Raw genomic sequence first — 17595 nt, forward strand, 5'->3', positions numbered from 1 at the left:
TTGCTCTTCAGCACTCTGGAGAGGTCCATGACAGCAGATTTTCCCAATGCAATTCATCTTTTGATTTCCTGACTGCTGGTGTTAAGAGTGTTGATTATGGTTCTGAGCAAGCTGTAATTGCTAACAACTTCAATATCTTCTCCATCATCATGCATCATTATGGTGATGCCAATTGACCCAGTGGTGAGAATCTTTGTCTTCTTGATGTTGAGCTTCAATCCATATTGAAGACTACAGTCCTTGACCTTTGCAGCAAGTGCTTCAGGTCTTCTTCAGTTTCAGCAAGCAAGGTTGTGTCATCTGCATACCATAGGTTGTTAATGAGTTTCCAATCCTGATGCCACACTCCTCCTCATAAAGCCTTTCTTCCCAAATGATCTGTTCTTCACACAGACTGAAAAGGTAGTGGGACAGAATGCATCCCTGACACACTCCTTTTCTGATTTTGAACCAGGCAGTGTTTCCTTTTTCTGTTCTGAGGACTGCTTCTTGGTCCAGGCATAGGTTTTGTAACCTATTAAAATTTTTGTTTCAGAAATATTTCATGAAGAAATAAGCTTCCTTTATGTACTGTACCATTGACATATCTATTGTTTCTTAACTCTAACTTCTTGTTTGCACTACATATATTTGCATCAGACTATCAGTAAAAGGTCCTACAAAGGTATTTACTTTTGTAAAAGTAGGTAAGTTTAAAAAGTCAGAAATCTGGCCTTTAGAAAAATGAAGTTTTAACAATTCAAAATTTCTCAGGATAAAAACATGATTCAGTTTGTAGTAAAACAGGTTTCATTGTTCAAAACAGTGCTTCTTTTCTGTCAGCTTTGGCATTCATCAGGTGGCTGCATGACAGTATGAACTGAATGCACAGAAACCTCTGGGTGAGAACTTGCAAACTGTGTGTGTAGACTACTAACTAGGGAACTAGCTATTTCTATCATTCCTACCCCCCAGGACTTAAATAGGGCAGGTTAAGAGAGAGAAAATGAGAATGTTCCTGACAGCAAGAAAGAAGCAGAAAGTACAGCACATGCCCTTTGGGGCCAGCAAGATTCCTGCTAGAGATGGGCCAAGACTAGGACATTGTAACAGGAGAGGTATTGGAGAACCAGATACCAGCGTGATACGGAGCTGGCAGAGGACTGCAACCCCGGAGCTAGAGCCAGGACTGCCCACACTTGCTGGAGGCCTGCGGAGGAGGCCATACTTGGCCAGCCTAAAAGAGCTTTGCTAACAAGCACCCAGAGTTCTGAGGCTAAAGGTCAGAGGGCCTCCAAGTACACCTCAGAAGCAGTTCTGATTGAAGAGCTGTATTGTTTGAAACCCATTAACTTCTCTAATATATCCCATAATCGTGAATATCATCTTGGAGTTCCCTGTGGTCACTGCAACAGATTGAAGATGTGGCATATCTGACTAATAGAATATATAATTCGACTTCCTGACTGTCTTCTTTGGGCATTGATTGTAGATCTGAGTATAATGAGATTCTTGGCAACTTCAATATTTTTATACTTATCACATTGTTGTTTGTTTTCTTAATTTTCTTTAGGTTGAAGGGTAATTCATCCTGAAATCTCTGATCTTTGATCTTTTGGAAGTGACTCAAGCCCTCTTCACTTTCAGCAAGCAAGGCTGTATTGCATGCTATGGATGATTCCTCCAGTCCTGATGTTATGTTCTTCGGAAAGCCCAACTTCTCATATTACTTGCTCAGCATACACTTGAATTATATGGTGAAAATACGCAATCCTGAAGCACAATTTTCCTGATTTTAAACCATTATACATGCCGTTATGCTATGCAAACAATTACCTCATGGTCTATGTATAGGTTCCCCATCAGCACAATCAAGTTCTAGAATTCACATCCTAGAATTTCCATTCTTTGAAATATTAATAATTTGCATAATTTGTTATGATCTACACAGTGGAATATAGCCATTTTTAAATTACCTTCGGCAAAATTTTACTTGTGTATGGCAATAGCTGTATGGTTCAGTAATCACTACATTCTGTTGGTTCATCTTTCCTCAGAATGAACACAAATATGAGTTTCCTCCAGTTGGTTGACAAGCATCCACTTCCTAAACAACATTCCTCAGGAAACTATGAATTTTGATAAATGACGATAGTTAAAGAAAGGCTTCAGACCTTTTGTTCATAGGGTCTCTATGAGTCATGCTCAACTCAACGGCAGCCAACAACAACAACAACAACAACAACAATCTCTGCATTCTGTTGGTTCATCTTTCCCCAGAATGGACACAAGTAGGATGAGTTTCTTCTGATTGGTTGATAAGGTAACTGTCTTCTAAATTTCTTGGTAAACCTAAGGGAGCACTTTCAAAGTTGTCTCTGTTGAAACAATTCAATTTGTTCTCAATTACTGGAGCTCTAGTTTTAGCTCTTCCTTGAAATGGCTGAATATCAGGTTTGCTGTTGATTGCCTTCGGGTCAAGCATGATTCATAGTGACTCTATGAGCAAAAGACTTGAAGCTCCTCCACAACTATGGACATTTTTCAAAGTTCATAGGCTTCCAGAGGCATGTTATTTAGGAAGTGGATGCCATTCAGTAGACATAAAAAGGGTGTGTTTTTGTCCCTAAAATGAAAGAGAATAACACATTTGGTCAATTAAAAAGTTAAAAGTAGTTACATATACTGCCCCATATATTCAAATTAAGACAAAGTAAATAAATAAATGACTACCAGTAAGATAAAGAGAGGAAAAATATGTGAATAAAATAGACCAGGAGGAAGGTTAACGTTTTCAAATAAAAAATTAATTTAATTTGAAAAAAAATGTGGTCTTCATTGGGGTGTTGAGAAGATGGAGAAAATGAGTAATGTAAATCAGAAGGGAAAAAAAGTATTTTTAACTATTAAATTTGCATTTGTGAAGTAATTACAACACTAATAAACTTTCATTTTTTTCCTGTTTCAATTCTTACAGAAAACAAATTGACAGTAAATAGAAATGTTTATATTCTCTAACTCAGTAATTCTTCATTTAGTAATTCTCATTTACAAAAGTAAATAAAGGGAAAATATATATAAAGAAGGAACATCACCAATACATTGTTGTTGATGTTATATGCCATTGAGTCACCTGTGACTCATAACGACCCTATGCACAACAGACCTAAACCCTGCTCTATCCCGTGCCAATCTTATTGTCCTGACACAACTACGCCCATTATCCCAGTCACTGAATCAATCCATCTCATTGAGGGTCTTCCTTTCTTGCGCTGTCCCTTCACCCTCCCAAGCATGACATCCCTCTCCAAGGACTGATCCTATCTTGCAACATGTCCAACATATGTCAGATGAAGCTTCAGAATCCTTGTCCCAAAGGAGCAGCCTGGCTTCACCCTCTCCAGGATGAACTTGTTTGTTCTCTTAGCAGTCCATGGTATGTTCAATACTCTTCTCCAGCACCACAGATCAAGGGCATCAATTTTTCTATATCATCCCTAGTCATCGTCCAGCTCTCTGATTCATAGCAAGTAATTGCAAAGATGATAGTCTGTATCAGATGCACCTTAGTCTCCAGACTGACACCATTGCTCTTCAGTACTTTGGAGAGGTCTCTGACAGCAGACTTCCCAATGAAATTTGTTTTTTAATTTCCTGGCTGCTGGTACCGAGTGTTGATCATAGAGCCAAGCAAACTGAAGCTGTCAACAATCTTAATCTCTTCATCATCTCTCATGATGCTGCCAATTGGCCCAGTGGTGAGAATCTTTGTTTTCTTGATATTGAGATTCAATCTGTATTGAAGGCTGCTGTCCTTGATTGCCACACCAACTCCAAGAGAGTCTGTGTGACAAAATCACCCGATTGAGGCGAAAACTTCAAGGAAGTCAGCCTCTCGGAACGTGTGCTTTCTCCATGATTGTTCTTGGCCTTTCTGTAATTTCTCTTCTATTGTCTCTTTGTGTTTTCTATGTGGGACAGGGAAAAAAGGCTGTGTTCTTTACACAAAGTGTTCCTACTAAAAGTTTGTTAGATGTTCCCAGAAAGAACTAAATGGAGGTGACGTCTTTGATACGCAAACATTACCTCCGGTTCTTTTAGCATTACTAAAACTTCTCAAGAACAATATGATTTTAAGGAAATTCATGGATGTATTATAACAAAAAGAATTAATGGTGGAAATCCTAGAGATGACCACTCCAGAGATTCCTAGATTTCTAGGGCTTATAAGAACTCCTTCAAAGGAAAAACCCAAAACCTTGCACCTCCCCATGAGAACACCAGGTGGAAGAATTGTTTATCTGTTAGGTTGGTTATTTGTGGCAGCCCCCTATTGAGAAAGGCCCTTACAGAATTCCAGAGCCTACAGATAAACCTCTTCAATATACTAGAAAATATGATGAATTTAATGCAAAACACCCTGATGGTTTTTGGGATATGTTTTTCAAAAGGTTTGAAAGTGACCAGAGGAAAGATGTTATGAAAGGTATAAGTGGTAAAATAAATCATGAAACATGAGACTGGAATGATGAATTTAGGTGATATTATGATCCAAAACATCTTTTTTATAAACCAAAACCCCCTTATTGAGATAGTGATCACCCCTAGAATAATGGAAAGTGTAAAAAGTGTTGTCTTTTGAATGGAAATAAATAATACTGTAAATTTAGCTAAAACCGTAAAATGTATCAGCTTAAATTTAAAATGTAACTTTTTTACTTTGTAACTTTGCTACCAAACAAGTTGAAGAACAGGTTTAAAAACAGGTTTAAAAAGAAAATGTTTAAGGAAAAAGCCATTGTCCACCAGGCTCTCCAATTACCAAGGAACCATGACCATTAAGAATAGCCTTTCATGCTCTCCAAGGAACCATGACTATAAAAAATAGCTGTGTGCAAGAAAATAGAAAATAATGTAAACTTTATTCTTACTCTTGTTGTTTTTCTGGCTGTTGATTAAGCCTTTGATTGTAAAAATGGAATATAAATGTATCATGTTAAAAGTAATAAGCAGGAAAGAAAAGGGAAAAGGAAAAGGAAAAGCAGGGAAGAAAGAAGAAGGGGAATTAGAATGACTCAGAATTAAAATCATCAAGATCACTTGACTGTTTGTCTTGTGTTCTTTCATCGTCCCTTTGCCGAACTTCTACCCACCTTTGTGTTCCCTCTTCGAGACCCTAGACCTCAGGCTTATAAGCCCCTCCCGACTGGAGCAGCCCACGGCACTTGATCTTCTGCAGCAAGCACTTCAGGTCCTCCTCAGTTTCAACAAACAAGGTTGTGTCATCTGCATAACACAGACTGTTGATGAATCTACCTCCAATCCTGATGCCACATTTCTAACCAAGCTGTGTCAAGAAATCTGGAGGATAACCACCTCGCCAGCTGACTGCAAGAGATCTATATTCGTTCCCATTCCAAAGAAAGGTGACCTGAGAGAGTGTGGAAATTATTGAACAACACATGCAAGCAAGATTTTGCTGAAGATTAATGAAAAATAACTGGAACAGCACATCAACAGAAAACTGCCCGAAGTGCAGGCTGGATTTAGAAGAGGTCGTGGTACTAGGGATATTATAGTTAATTTCAGATGGATCTTGGCTGAAAGCAGAGAGTACCAGAGGAATGTCTATCTGTATTTCATTGACAATGCAAAGGCATTTTACTGTGTGGACTAAAATGAGATGAGCTGCAGCTGACTTAGAAGAATGGGAATCCCAGAACACTTGATTGTGCTAATGTGAAACCTATACTTGGACCAGGAGGCATTCGTCAGAGCAGAGCAAGGAAACACTACATGGTTTAAAACTGAGAAGAGTGTACGCCAAGGATGTGTCATATCTCTTTATCTTTTCAATCTATATGCAGAACAAATACATTATTTGTAATATATGCACATATATTTTAAAAGAAATTGAATATAACTCAATCTTAGCATATAAATAGAAATATATTTCAAAAATAATCTCACAGTCAAAGAAAGAAAGGTTATAAAAAGTATTCATTAATATGAAAAATGTTTTTTATGTTATGTGAAAACAAAAAAAATCAAATGGGTTGCATAATATAATTAAAATTATTTTAAAACATTATTTTAGTACGAGAAAGTACAAGGAAACACACTAATATGCTAACAGTGAATATACTGGCGTGGCTGGATTTTGAATGATTTCCCCCCGCCAACTCTCCCAGATTTCCCTATGTTATGTGCCGTTTACAAACAAAGCAATCACTTAAATATCGAAATAGTTACTGAAATTATGAATCAATCTAAACAGCATAGCCTAGGCAGGATACAAAAATAAGAATATATTTTTGTTAAAACAAAATTCTAAGCATATTTGAATATCATTATTGAAAATGGAAAACATGCACCTGAAAATGTATTACTGCTTTGCTACCATAATGTGTTGGGAGATTTTTATTTTAGAATTTGCCACAAACTCTTAGCATCTCCCTTTTTATATTCATAAATTTTAAAGGATTTTTTTGTGAAAATAAAGACTTGAGGTATAAAAGAAATCACTGATAACATTTTCTCATAACATCATATGAGTAAAAATGTTTCATGGGGAAAATATAATCTTATGGTCCAACAACAAAAAGGTAATAAAAATGCAAAACTTTAAAGTCATATGGGAAGAAATTAAAAGCATTTTTCTCAAAACAAGTAATAAAACTCACAGGGAATCTGAATCCTACTATAAGGTAGGTCCTCTGCTTCAGTATAGTCATATAAACCAATTCCATGGCTCCTTTCGTTTCAGTTAAGTTTGTTGTTGTTGGATGTCATCAAGTCAAGTTTATTCATAATAACTCTATGAGAAGCCAATCTGAACCCTGCCCTATTCTGTGCCATCCTCATCATCTCTGACACAATCAAGCCCATTGCTGCAGTCACTATGTTAATCCATCTCATTGGGGAGGTCTTCCTCTCCTTCACTGACCCCTCCATCCATCTTTCTAAGCATAATGTCCAATGAATAGCTTCCCATAGCTACATGCCCAAAGTAGATGAAGATTTGCCATCTTTGCCTCCAAGGAGCCCTCCGGTACCTTCTCCAAGACATATCTGTTTCTTTGGCAGTTCATCAGATATTCTGTACTCTTCTCCACCACCACAGCTCAGACATCAGTTCTTCTGTTATTCAATGTCCAGCTCTCTGATTCACAACAGTTGATTGAGAAGACCATTGCATTGTATAAATTAGGTTCATTTTAATCTTCACACTGACATTACTGTTCTTTCAGCCTTCTGGAGAGGTCCCTCATTGCAGACTTTCCCAGTGAAATATATCTCATGTTTTCCTGACTGTTGGTACCAAGGATGTTGATTGTTGGTCCAATAAAGATGAAATCATTGACAGCTTTAATCCTTTCCCCATCTATCATAATGTTGACTGTTGAGGATCTTTGTTTTCTGGATGTTGATTTTAAAACCTCAACCTCTAAGCTAATAATACCTCAAAAGGCAACCAGTACACACCCTTTCTCTTGTTTATCGTTATTAACACCAGAAAATCACCAGTGCATTTAGTAAATTCTTTTATAGCTGACTAGTCTGTCTGTCTTCACATGTATTAAAGGCAATTTAAGATTGTTGTTAGGTGCCGTGAACTTGAGTACCATCCATACCAACCCTAAGGATGACATTATCTGAACCCCGTCCTATCCTGTGTTATCCTCAAACTTCCTGACACAATCCACCTGGTCAAGAGTCTTCCTCTCCTTCACTGACCCTCTACTTTTCTGAGCACCATCTCTCTCTCTCTAAGGAATAGCCCCTCTTAGCAACATATCCAAAGTGTGTGAGGCAAAGCCTCATCATTTTTGCCTCCAAAGAGCACTCCAACTGGGACCTGGTTCTTCTGGCAGATCTTGGGATGTTCAGCACTCTTCTTCAACATCACAGCTCATAGGCATCAATTCTGTTATGATCCCTATTCATTGTCCAGCTCTCAGATACATAGCAAGTGACTAGAAAGACCATGGCCTGAATCAGACACACTGTCTGATGTCCTCAAACTGACATCTTTACTCCTCAATAATTTAGAGAGGTCCCTAAGTGCAGACTTTCCCATGCAATACATCTCATGATTTCCTGACTACTGGTACCAAGGCTGTTAAATGCGGGTCCAAGTGAAGTTATTGACAATTTCAATCTTTTCTCCATCGTGATGTTGCCTATTTGTTCAGTGGTAACAATCTTTGTTTTCCTGACATTGAGATGCAATCCATATTGAAGGCTGAATTCCTTGATTTTCTGCAACAAGGGCTTCAAGTCCTCCTCACTTTCAACAATCAAAGTTGTGTCATCTACATAACTCAGGTTATTGATGAGTTTCCCTCCAATCCAGATGCCATACTCCTCTGCACAGAGTCCAGCTTCTTGAATCATTTTCTTGGCATACAATTTGAATAAGTATAGAGACAGAATATAATCTTGACACACTTCTTTCCTAATTTTAAACCATGTAGTTTGGTAACATCTGTTTGGGCAACAACCTCCTGGTCTAAGTATGGGTTTCTCAGGAGCACAATTAAGTGCTCTGGAACTTCCATTCTTCTCAATGTATTCTATCTCCGTATTGTTTTAGCGTTGGGGTTTTTTTTTTGTTTGTTTTGCTTTTTTTTTAAATGATCTTCAGCAGTATTTTGCTTGCATGTGATATTAATGATATTGTTAAATTAGTTTTCACATTCTGTTGGATCACTTTTCTTGGGAACAGGAACAAATATAGACCTCTTCCAATTTGTTGGCCAGACAGTTGTCCTTCAAATTTCCTGGTACAGATTGGTGAGCACATCCAGGCCCAAATCTTTTAATTGAAACAAGTCAATTGGTATTCCAGAAATTCTTGGGGTCTTACTTTTTGCTAATGCCTTCAATGCAGCTTCCAGTTTTCCCTTCTTTACCATTGTCTTCTGCTCCTACGGTGCTTTCTGAAATTTTTCAGTGTCAGGCAGTTCTTTTTGGTACAGTAATTCTGTGTGTTCTCTCCATCTTATTTTGATGTTTTCCGAGTTATTCACTATATTATCCATAGCATCTTTTAGTATTGGAACTTAGGCTTAAGTTGGTTTTTCAGTACTCTCAGCTTGAGAAATGCAGAGAGATTTCTTCCCTTTTCATTCTCCAATTCCAGCTCTCTGAACATTCCATGATAATACTTTGTTTCCTGGAGTTGCCCTTTTAAATCTACTACCCAGCTTTTTTACTTCAGCATACTTTCCTTTCATTTTGTCTTCTCAATGTTCAAGTGCAATGTTTTGAGTTTCTTCTGATATCCATTTAGGTTTTTAGTTTCTCCTCTGTCTTTGTAATGACCTTTTGCTTTCTTCATGGCTAATATCCTTGATAGCATCCCACAACTCATTTGGTCTTTGATCATTGGTGTTCAATACTTCAAACCTGTTCTTAAGATGATTTTGAAATTCACATGATAGATTCAAGATAATATTTTTGTTCTCATGGAGTAATTTTAATTTCTTCAGCCTCAATTTGAACTTGCACATGATTAGTTAATTAATGGTCTGACTTATAAGTTTTTACTGCCTATACTGGACTTCTCCAGTTATTCATTCCACAGATGTAGTCAATCTGATTCCTACGCCATCCATTAAGTGAAGTCCATGTGCAAAGTCACCATTTGTATCTTTTTTAAAAAGGTATTTCCAATGAATAAGTCACTGAAAAATACAAAATTTGATTATTCTACTTCCAGCCTCATTTCTATCACCAAACATATATTTTCCAACTCCTATTCATTGTTCACTGTTTCCAACTTTTGCATTTCAGTCACAGATCATCATTAATACTTCTTGACTGCATGTTCAATCAATTTCAGACTTCAAGATTTGTAAAAAAATTTCTTCCCCTCTAACTCTAGATGTTGGAGTGTATATTTGAACAACAGTCATATTAATGGGTCTTCATTGTGGGCATATGGATAATATCCTATCATTTACAAAATTTTATTTCTGGATAGACCTTGAAATTAACTTTTTGACTATGAATGTAACACCATTATTCCTCTATTTTTAATTCCCAGATTAGTGTGTCATAAGTTAAGCTTAGGTGATGATCACAATAATAAATGTATGATTTTATGTACTACCTCAATTTATTCAGATTTTCTTCAATGTGAATTGTTGGAGTATCACTCAGTATTCAGTCTTAAAGCCAGGCTAACATAAAATAGGTGGAGTGGTATTGGTTTTATTTACAGTTTTACAAAGAAATAAAACATGTACTTGGCAACAAAGTAATCACAATGTATAACAGCACTCAGTCTCCTAGAGGTCTTGACTTGTTTTGAAAATTAGCCATAGCTTTGAATAAACTGAAAAGGTATGAAAAAGTGGAAATGGCCTCATTTTCAAGTTGTTCTTTAATGGGGTGAATAGTGAGCTCAATGAACAATGGGATGATCTTTCGCAGCTCTAGGATTAAAAGGGCCATTGTGAATGGAAGAACAAAGAAAGTTTTAGCTCAAACATCTCTAGGCACTTTTAAAAAGAGAATCTAGTAATTTAAACTAATTTAAAAATGTCTACCAATCGCTAAGAAATGAACATGGTGGGGGCAGGTTGCTTTTTTAAAAAAATAAATAAATAAATACAGAGTGTGTGAGAAGTGGCATGTTTAGGAGTCATAAATGATCAAGAGTTTGTATTTTGAGCACTAGCTGAAAGGCTGGAAGTTTGAATCCACACAGAGATGCTTTTAAAGCCAAGCCTGAGGATATGCTTCTGAAAGGCCACGGTTTCGAAAGTCTATGCAGCACATATACGCTGCATACTTGGGGTTGCCAGGAGTCACAGTAGAATTCATGACAACAAACAACATATTTCTGAACTAGTACATGAATATGGATGGTGAAAATGAAAAGCATATCTATGTTCATTAATGTGCTTCAGACACAATTTTTTTTTACAATTTTAACATACTTGGACTAAGTATTTTAAAATTTTGATAGCTGAAATGTCATAAATTTGATGCTAAAGTTTTCAAAAAGGAAATACAGAATAATTCTTAAAGAAAATTGGGTCCAATTTAGTCATCAGTTCCAAAGAGTGGGATTCACATATGGTAGTTGTTGCTGTTATGTGCTGTTGGGTCCTCTATGGTTCATTGTGACCCCATGAATAATAGATCTGACCTCTGCTCTATCCTGAGCCAATCTCACTGTGTTTCAACACACCCGCCTCCGTTACCACAGTCACTGTGTCTATCCATCTCATCCATATATGGTAGAGTACACATCAAATTCAAAGTCAAATTCACTGTTGTTGAGTCAGAAATGATGCACAGCTGACCCTTCAGTGATGTTGAACTGACTCATAGCTATTCCTCCAGTGGAGTTGCAGAGGCTTTAAGCTGCCCAGTAAGAGAGTGCACATCTTTCTCCCATGGAGGAGGTGCTGGACTCATACCATGTGCTTTTTGGGTTGGCAGTATGACTTCCAACCACTAGGTCACACAGACTGTGAATCACATAGGAGGAGGTTGACTATCTTTCTCTGGTGGAGCGGCCAGTGGATTTGAATTGCTGAAAACGCACAGCCTTTTGAGTTAGTAATGTATCACCCTATAGACTAGGCTACCAGAGGTGCCAGAACCCCCCCCACACACACACACATTTTCTAATGTGAACTTGAAAAAGAATTTTTTAAAAAGTCAGTAGATCTCTACTTTAATAAGCATCAGATCTAAATAAGTAACTATTTCCCATGTTTGATTTTTTAACACCCAGCTCTTAGCTCAAACAACAATTTTTGCTAGTCTTACATGACCATGCAGAGAAAAATGGAATTGATGAGAGATCTAGGTATGGATTACAATAATTAGCTTCTACTTCAATGGACTTAACAAATATAAAATTATAAAAGTTTAATTCAATGTGAAACTAATAAGCAAAGGCAGAGGGGAGAAAAACCCTAAGGAACTACAAAGAATTAGCATATGTGTAACTGAAAATTTATTATAGCATCTATTACAAGCTAAAAAAAATAATTTTTACATTAGGTTCTCCTTGTACACACATCTCCACTTTAAGATGGAAAATGTGAACTTCGATATTTAAACCAAAATTGCCCTTAAGTTTGAAAATGAAATGCAAACAAGAAACACACATATTTTTACACACAAATATTGAGTTAACTGGTTAATGCACAAGGTGTTTAGTTGTGTTTTGAAATAAAATTACTCTTTCCTAAAATGAGACGGAAATAACCTTTTTTCTCCTATACATGCGTTTATAGAATTGCCATTCATTGAAGTACTGTAAAAATCATCCACCACTGACATTCAGATGTCCTTCTCTTTCCCTCCTACAGGTGGCTCACCTTGCACTTCGGACACTTCTGGGCGTTCCTCTGCCCATGCTCAATTTCGCTGGCCCAGTGGCGTAAGAGCTTGTCTCCTTTTCTGTACTCCTTGCAGTTAACGCCTTCATGCCAAGGAGAGTGGCACTTAAAACACCAGACAAATTGGCAAGTGGGGCACTGGATCTGTGGAAGGAAAAAGTAAAAGTCAGTGATGTAATGTGAACGTCTAACAGGACAAGAATGAAGAGGCTTGGGAAGAGAGTGGAAAGGTTATGACTGGGCTCTATTGAAAAACATTTCATCATCTATAGAACTGAAAAAAATTCTCTATTTATACATATGTGGTTGTGTACCATCGAGTCGGAACCGACCCATAGCTGACCCTCCAGTGGGTTTTCAAAGGCAGTTACATGCACAGGAGGGGAGCGCAGATCCTTCTCCCGCTGATCTTACTTTAAAAACTCCTCCACCTCAAGTTCAACGTTCTCAAGTCAGCTCTGACTCACAGCAACAATCCACCCAATTCCCGAGGTTCTAAGTGTTACCAGGAGACTTGGCCACCTTTCTTCTTTAGAGTGGTGCATTAAACTCCTGGGGAATGCATAACAACCTACAAACTATGCCCACGGAGCTCCGTATGTTATTTAAGTGGGATAGGATCATTTTGGCTAGACTAGTGCAAGGTGGACCTTAAAAAAAAAGGCAAAAAAAACAAACCCACCAGATTGAACCAGAATAAAACCTAAAGGCTCGTAATGCCTGCAATCCATGCACTCGGGCTTCTCGTTAACTCCTGGTTGCCTCGACCCCACCGCCTTGGCATTTTTATTGCTCTTTGAACCAGTAACTTGATTCAAGTTGTATATGAAACTTTCACAGAAACTTCACGGAATGAAAACTCATGTATGAGTTTATACAGTGTATAAACCCCCAGACCATTATTTTCTATGAGGCAGCAACTAACATGACAGATATCTCTAATTTGCCATCAATATAACAGAGGTTAACTGTAAAATAACACCAAGGACCCTATTATTAGAAATAAGTCTGTAGGGTGACTCTGTGGCAGGTATAAAAGATCTTCCATGATTTACACTATGTAAAGAGAGGTGTGGGGGAACGAGAATGTGCATGTTCATTGAAAAGATTTGGCTTCCATTTATTTCCTGAGTAAAAGTTATTTTCTTTAATGATCTTTATTTGGAATGTCAGTGGAGTATTATATTTTCACATAGGACTTCCAGTCTTCATTCTCTAGAAACATATGTGCATAACTTGTCTTTCCCAGCCTTTCTCAATTAAAATGAATCAACACATTGTCTTATTTTCAACAGCATGGATAACTATTCTTCTCCGTGCTGCTGCATATTACTTCACTTGAGCGCCAGTGCACTTTGAATAATTAGGAGCATTTTGAACACATTTTGAATAATTGAGCTCCATTACAGCAAAATATCTCTTAGCCTACTGGGTAAGGCATTATGCTCCCAACCCAAAGTCAGGTGGTTCAAATCTACCAGATGCTCTGTGGGAGAAAGATGGACAATCTTTCTGTGAGATTTATAGACTCTGAAAACCTGCTGAAGGGTCAGCTATGAGTCAGTTCTGACTCATTGATGGTTGTTGTTGTTGTTGTTGTTATGTGCTGTTGAGTCACTTGTGACTCATAGTGAACCTATGTACAATTACCTCTGAACTCTATCCTATCTCGAAACCTATCTTGTGTCTTCAACACACCTATTCCCGTGACCCCAGTTACTGAGTCAATCTATCTCATTCAGGATCTTCCTCTTTGGGCTTGTACCTCCACCTTTCCAAGCATAATGTCCTTCTCCAAGAACTGGTCATTCCAACATGATCAAAGTATGTGAGACAAAGCTTCCAAAGCCTTGCATCCAAGGTGTAGCTTGGTTTCATTCTCTTTATGACAGACCTGTTTGTTCTCTTGTCAGTCCACAGTATGTTCAATGCTCTTCTCCAGCACCACAACTCAAAATATTTTTTCTTCATTTGTTATCCTTAGTCACTGTCCAGCTTTTTAATGCATAGCAAGTAATTTCAAAGACCATGGCTTGGATCAGGTGCATCTTAGTCTCTAGATTGACATCGTTGCTCTTCAGTACTTTGGAGAGGTCCCTGATAACATATTTTCCCAATAAAATTTGTCTTTTGATTTCCTGACTGCTGGTTCCAAGAATGCTGACAATCTGTTAATAGTCTCAATCTCTTCTCTTTCTATCATGATGCCGCCAGTTGGCCAGTGATGATGATCTTTGTTTTCTTGATGTTGAGCTTCAATCCATACTGAAGACTGCAGCAAAGAGGTTGCACTTTTTATATTTCATATATAATATCACTGCTTATTTTTAAAAGCCATTTTTAATAGTAGTTTCAATTTCTAGAGTAACTAAATAGCAATTACAATCTCAGCTGTTGTGTTTATAATTAAAAATACTATACTTTTAAGTTATGTCAAGAATAGATAGAGCTTATACTATACAAACATAAAGTAACCAAGGTACTTAGGCTTCACACCAAAAGCAGTATTTTAAGATTTTTTAAATCTTTTTGTATATTTATTTATGGAAATTCTGCTATATAAAAAATATCTGGACTTGACACATTTCTTGCATTATTTGTTTCATCTTCAAACTAAAGCTGCAAAATAGGTATGAATATCACAAATTTCTAGCTGAAGCAGCAAAGGTTCAGAGAGGCTAAATGACTTGTTCAAGGTCACATAGCAAACACATGCAAAGAAAGACTTAAACATAAATCAGTCGGTTTCAAGGCCAACATTCTTTTCACAGTTTCAAAATACTTCCTCAAACTAAACAGCATTCCTTCCGTAGCAATTAAAAATGTTAAATGTAGAAGCATAAAAGGTCATGGACTTTATCTGAAAAGTCAAAATTCTATGTGGCTGCCAATATAAGGTGAACTTTGCAAGTTTTCATATAAGTTAGGAGACTATTTATCAAAAAGAAATGCATGTTAGTGGCCAATTCCTTAAAGGAGAAATAGCTTCTCTTGTCTTTGCTGATCATTAGCATTAAAAGAATTAATTTTTAAAGTAAGATGACAGTGCGGAGGTGGATGAGCTCCGGATAATAAAGTAACATAGAATGTCCCTGTCTGCCAGGGAACAATGACAAACAGATCTAAGTTTGTAAGGAATGAAAGGGAAAGGCAATCGGCCAGTCTATTACTAGGACTTAATGCTCAATTCCGTTTTCCTCTAGTAGGTAATCATAAATATCAATCAGTGGACCACAGAACTATTTAAAAAAAAAAAAAAAGAAGAGAGGCCTTTTTGGTTTTAAACCAGCTAGTCTTATAGAGTAAATGTATGAAATGAGTAAGAGAATATACTCAAAGGTGCTTTAAAATTGGTATTCACAGTATAAATATCAGACATTAACGGCTAAGGATCTTTGTGAGTAAGAGCTCAGCTATCACATCTATATCACACCTGTGGATCTCTAATGAAGACATTAGAAATGTGTTCTTACCATATTAGTGTTATAAAGAATCTAACACTTGGCGTAGACCTAAGTCATTCTAGCACCCCACTTTTCTAAGTCAACGAGGAAGATTTATTGTGGAATCTACATCGCAGGTGACTCAATGGCACATAACAACAATAGCATACTATGACAGGTTTGGAAGCAGGAGTGGCATCCACTTTCTAAATAACGTGCCTCTGGAAACTATGAACTTTGATAAATGTCAATAGTTGTAGAGAGGCTTGAGGCCTTTTGTTCATAGGGTCACTATGAATTGTGCTCGACTCGAAGGCAATCAACAACAACGTGCCAATCCTCACCAACAACACGACCTATGACAAACTGCGAAAGGAGGGGCCAGCAGGCTCTCAAGTGAAGATGAATAATTTAATTTTATACCTAGCTGCCTGCAAGTCTCTCACTGAAACTTTAATATGATTGTCACTTTGCTTTAGACTAGAGAAATTATATTAATAATTTTAACCCAACAACCCTGGGGTTCATAGATAGCACATGGATTATCTGAATACTGACTTGCTGCTCTGAAGAAGCTAGTGATTAAAGCGGTAGATTCCAGAACAGAGCGTACACCCTCCCCTCATGGTAGAAGGACCCTCGCACTAGCAGAGCCCGTGCTCTGTCTGATTCACCACGCGGCCTCCCTGTACGGCTGCTGACGTTGCTCTCCTGTCCTTCCTACATCCTGGAGAGCCTTACAGAAAAACTTACTGAGCCACCTGAGACAGCTTATCTGTGCTGTTTGTAATTGGAACGGGCCCAGTTAACAAGATCTGCCTCCGGAAATCTTACCCACGTAGAATCCTACTTGATTCAAGATTGTTTCTCTCAAGCATCCTCAGTACCCTTCTTAGAGAACTTACATTAGACACATAGATCTCTAATTGGCCCACTGGCATACACACTCACTGAGGGCAAAGGGTTTGCCTCCTTCATCCTGTATTTCCTGAGCTGAGTCATGCAGAATTCTTGGCATGTGGGAGGCATTTAGCAAATTTTTTGGAAGCAAATTATTTCATCCTCAGTAGGTATCACACTTTGGTTAACATTAAATGAATTGAAAGGAAGAAAATATCCACAATGTGTTTTATGACCAGTGGTTCAGAGTGTTTTATTATTTCTGAGATTATCAGACACTGTTCACGAAATATTTTATTGAGATGTCATTTTATAAGCATCATAATCAATGTGCAAACTTTTCTTCATGAATCAGGACACCACGGGTTCCAAAACATTATAGGAGTGAGGAATCGTGATTAGCTTGGCCTGGAGCCCAGGAAAGATAAAATAACTTGATGTTTACATTTTTTCTTTTCAATTCCTTTTGTTTGACTACAAATCTGGGATATACTGACAATAAGATGAGATGGTAGAACAATCTATTTGACCTAAACAAATGATACTGGTCATTAGTGTTCATTGTGCCAAATGAGAAAACAGCAAATAATAAAAACAGTGGAAGAAGAGGAGAAGAGTATAGAGATAAAAAATACTGCATCAAAATAGACAAAGGGAAGAACTGCTTCAAAGGAATATATGATTGGGCATTATATGTATGACAACAATCCAGAATAAGTGGGCATTGCAAAGTGGACTGGGGGAAGTGGAAGAGATGAGGGAGGGAAATGACAACAATGAATGAATGGAAATCCAACTTTTCTGCAAATATGTGTTGAAATCATAATAAAATATATTAATTTAAAAAATAAGACCAAGAGACACACCAGATAATAATTTCCTTGTTTCAATTATATATGTTATTA

At 37.4% G+C, this 17595-nt stretch overlaps 1 protein-coding gene across 1 annotated transcript in view; it reads right to left on the reverse strand.

Annotated features, from left to right (window-relative positions):
* The window catches only part of RNF217 (ring finger protein 217), a 167655-nt gene that overhangs the window by 30791 nt on the left and 119269 nt on the right, over positions 1-17595 (reverse strand). Inside the window, exon 5 of the mRNA XM_006879142.1 lies at positions 12327-12491. Within this exon, the coding sequence (XP_006879204.1) occupies positions 12327-12491 (165 nt within the window). The remainder of the gene's footprint in view (positions 1-12326; positions 12492-17595) is intronic.

The sequence above is a fragment of the Elephantulus edwardii genome, unplaced genomic scaffold, assembly GCF_000299155.1.
Source record: "Elephantulus edwardii isolate Elephantulus edwardi_28Jun2011 unplaced genomic scaffold, EleEdw1.0 scaffold00002, whole genome shotgun sequence".
In the NCBI taxonomy this organism is placed as follows: Eukaryota; Metazoa; Chordata; class Mammalia; order Macroscelidea; family Macroscelididae; genus Elephantulus; species Elephantulus edwardii.